The sequence below is a fragment of the Pteropus alecto genome, unplaced genomic scaffold (assembly GCF_000325575.1).
Source record: "Pteropus alecto unplaced genomic scaffold, ASM32557v1 scaffold114, whole genome shotgun sequence".
Classification (NCBI taxonomy): Eukaryota; Metazoa; Chordata; class Mammalia; order Chiroptera; family Pteropodidae; genus Pteropus; species Pteropus alecto.
The window spans coordinates 5,627,207-5,628,366 of NW_006435793.1; the positions used below are offsets into that span (position 1 = coordinate 5,627,207).

Consider the following 1,160-nt stretch of genomic DNA (forward strand, 5'->3'; position numbering starts at 1 on the left):
ATCCCTCTAGTCATGGATGGCTTCCTCAATCCCAGGAAAACCATCTCTTTCTCAGGCTGTGTCATGCAGATGTTTCTCTCTTTTGCCATGGGAGCCACAGAGTGTGTGCTTCTGGGAATGATGGCGTTTGATCGCTACGTGGCCATCTGTAACCCCCTGAGGTACCCCGTGGTCATGAGCAAGTCTGCCTATGTGCCCATGGCTGCCAGCTCCTGGCTGGCTGGTGGAGTCAACTCCTTGGTACAGATGTCTCTTGCAGTACAATTACCCTTCTGTGGGGACAACGTCATCAACCACTTCACCTGTGAGATCCTGGCTGTCCTGAAATTGGCCTGTGCTAACATCTCCATCAATATAATCAGTATGGGGGTGGCCAATGTGATCTTCCTGGGGGTTCCAGTTCTGTTCATCTTTGTCTCCTACATCTTCATCCTCACCACCATCCTGAGGATTCCCTCAGCTGAGGGCCGGCGAAAGGCCTTCTCTACCTGTTCTGCACATCTTACTGTGGTGGTCATCTTCTATGGGACTATTCTTTTCATGTATGCAAAACCCAAATCAAAGGACTCCCTGGGGGCAGACAAGCAGGACGTTTCAGACAAACTCATCTCCCTCTTCTATGGAGTGCTGACTCCCATGCTCAACCCTATCATCTACAGCCTCAGAAACAAGGATGTAAAGGTTGCTATGAAGAACTTAGTGAGTCAGAAATGCTTAGCCCGATGATAGTGGGAGGAAGCAGTGTATCTTGTGATTCTGTGCACACAGGGGATCCCCTAGGAAATGACCACATGATAAGCATAGACCTGCCTGATGGTCCCACACATCAGTTTCATTACAAAACTGCTCAAACAACGCACATCTGGACAGAGCTTTCCTGAATAATTGACAATAAAACATCAGCTCTTTAGAATGAAGGGGGGGGTGGCTGTGGTAAATCACCTTGAACCAAGGATAAATCACTATTAAAATTTATTTTTATTCTGAAAAACAAGCAATAAAATTAAGACTTTGTAAAAAAATATATACTTCTTTTTTTGTTCATGTGCAGACTAGCTATAATTTGTATGTGACAATTACATTGCTTTCTGCTCTACTGTGTAATGGGGAGTGTGGCAGTGTATTAAGGTGTCCAAACTAAAAATTAACCTGCATTTTGG

General features: G+C 45.2%; 1 protein-coding gene across 1 annotated transcript; it reads left to right on the forward strand.

The window, feature by feature from the left end:
- Positions 1-6: 6 nt before the first annotated feature.
- On the forward strand, positions 7-726 carry LOC102895081 (olfactory receptor 13C7; the record flags this gene model as incomplete). The annotated part of the gene is made up of 1 exon (XM_006911596.1): positions 7-726. A coding segment is annotated over one exon (720 nt), but the record flags the coding sequence as incomplete, so codon positions are not given.
- Positions 727-1,160: the final 434 nt, after the last annotated feature.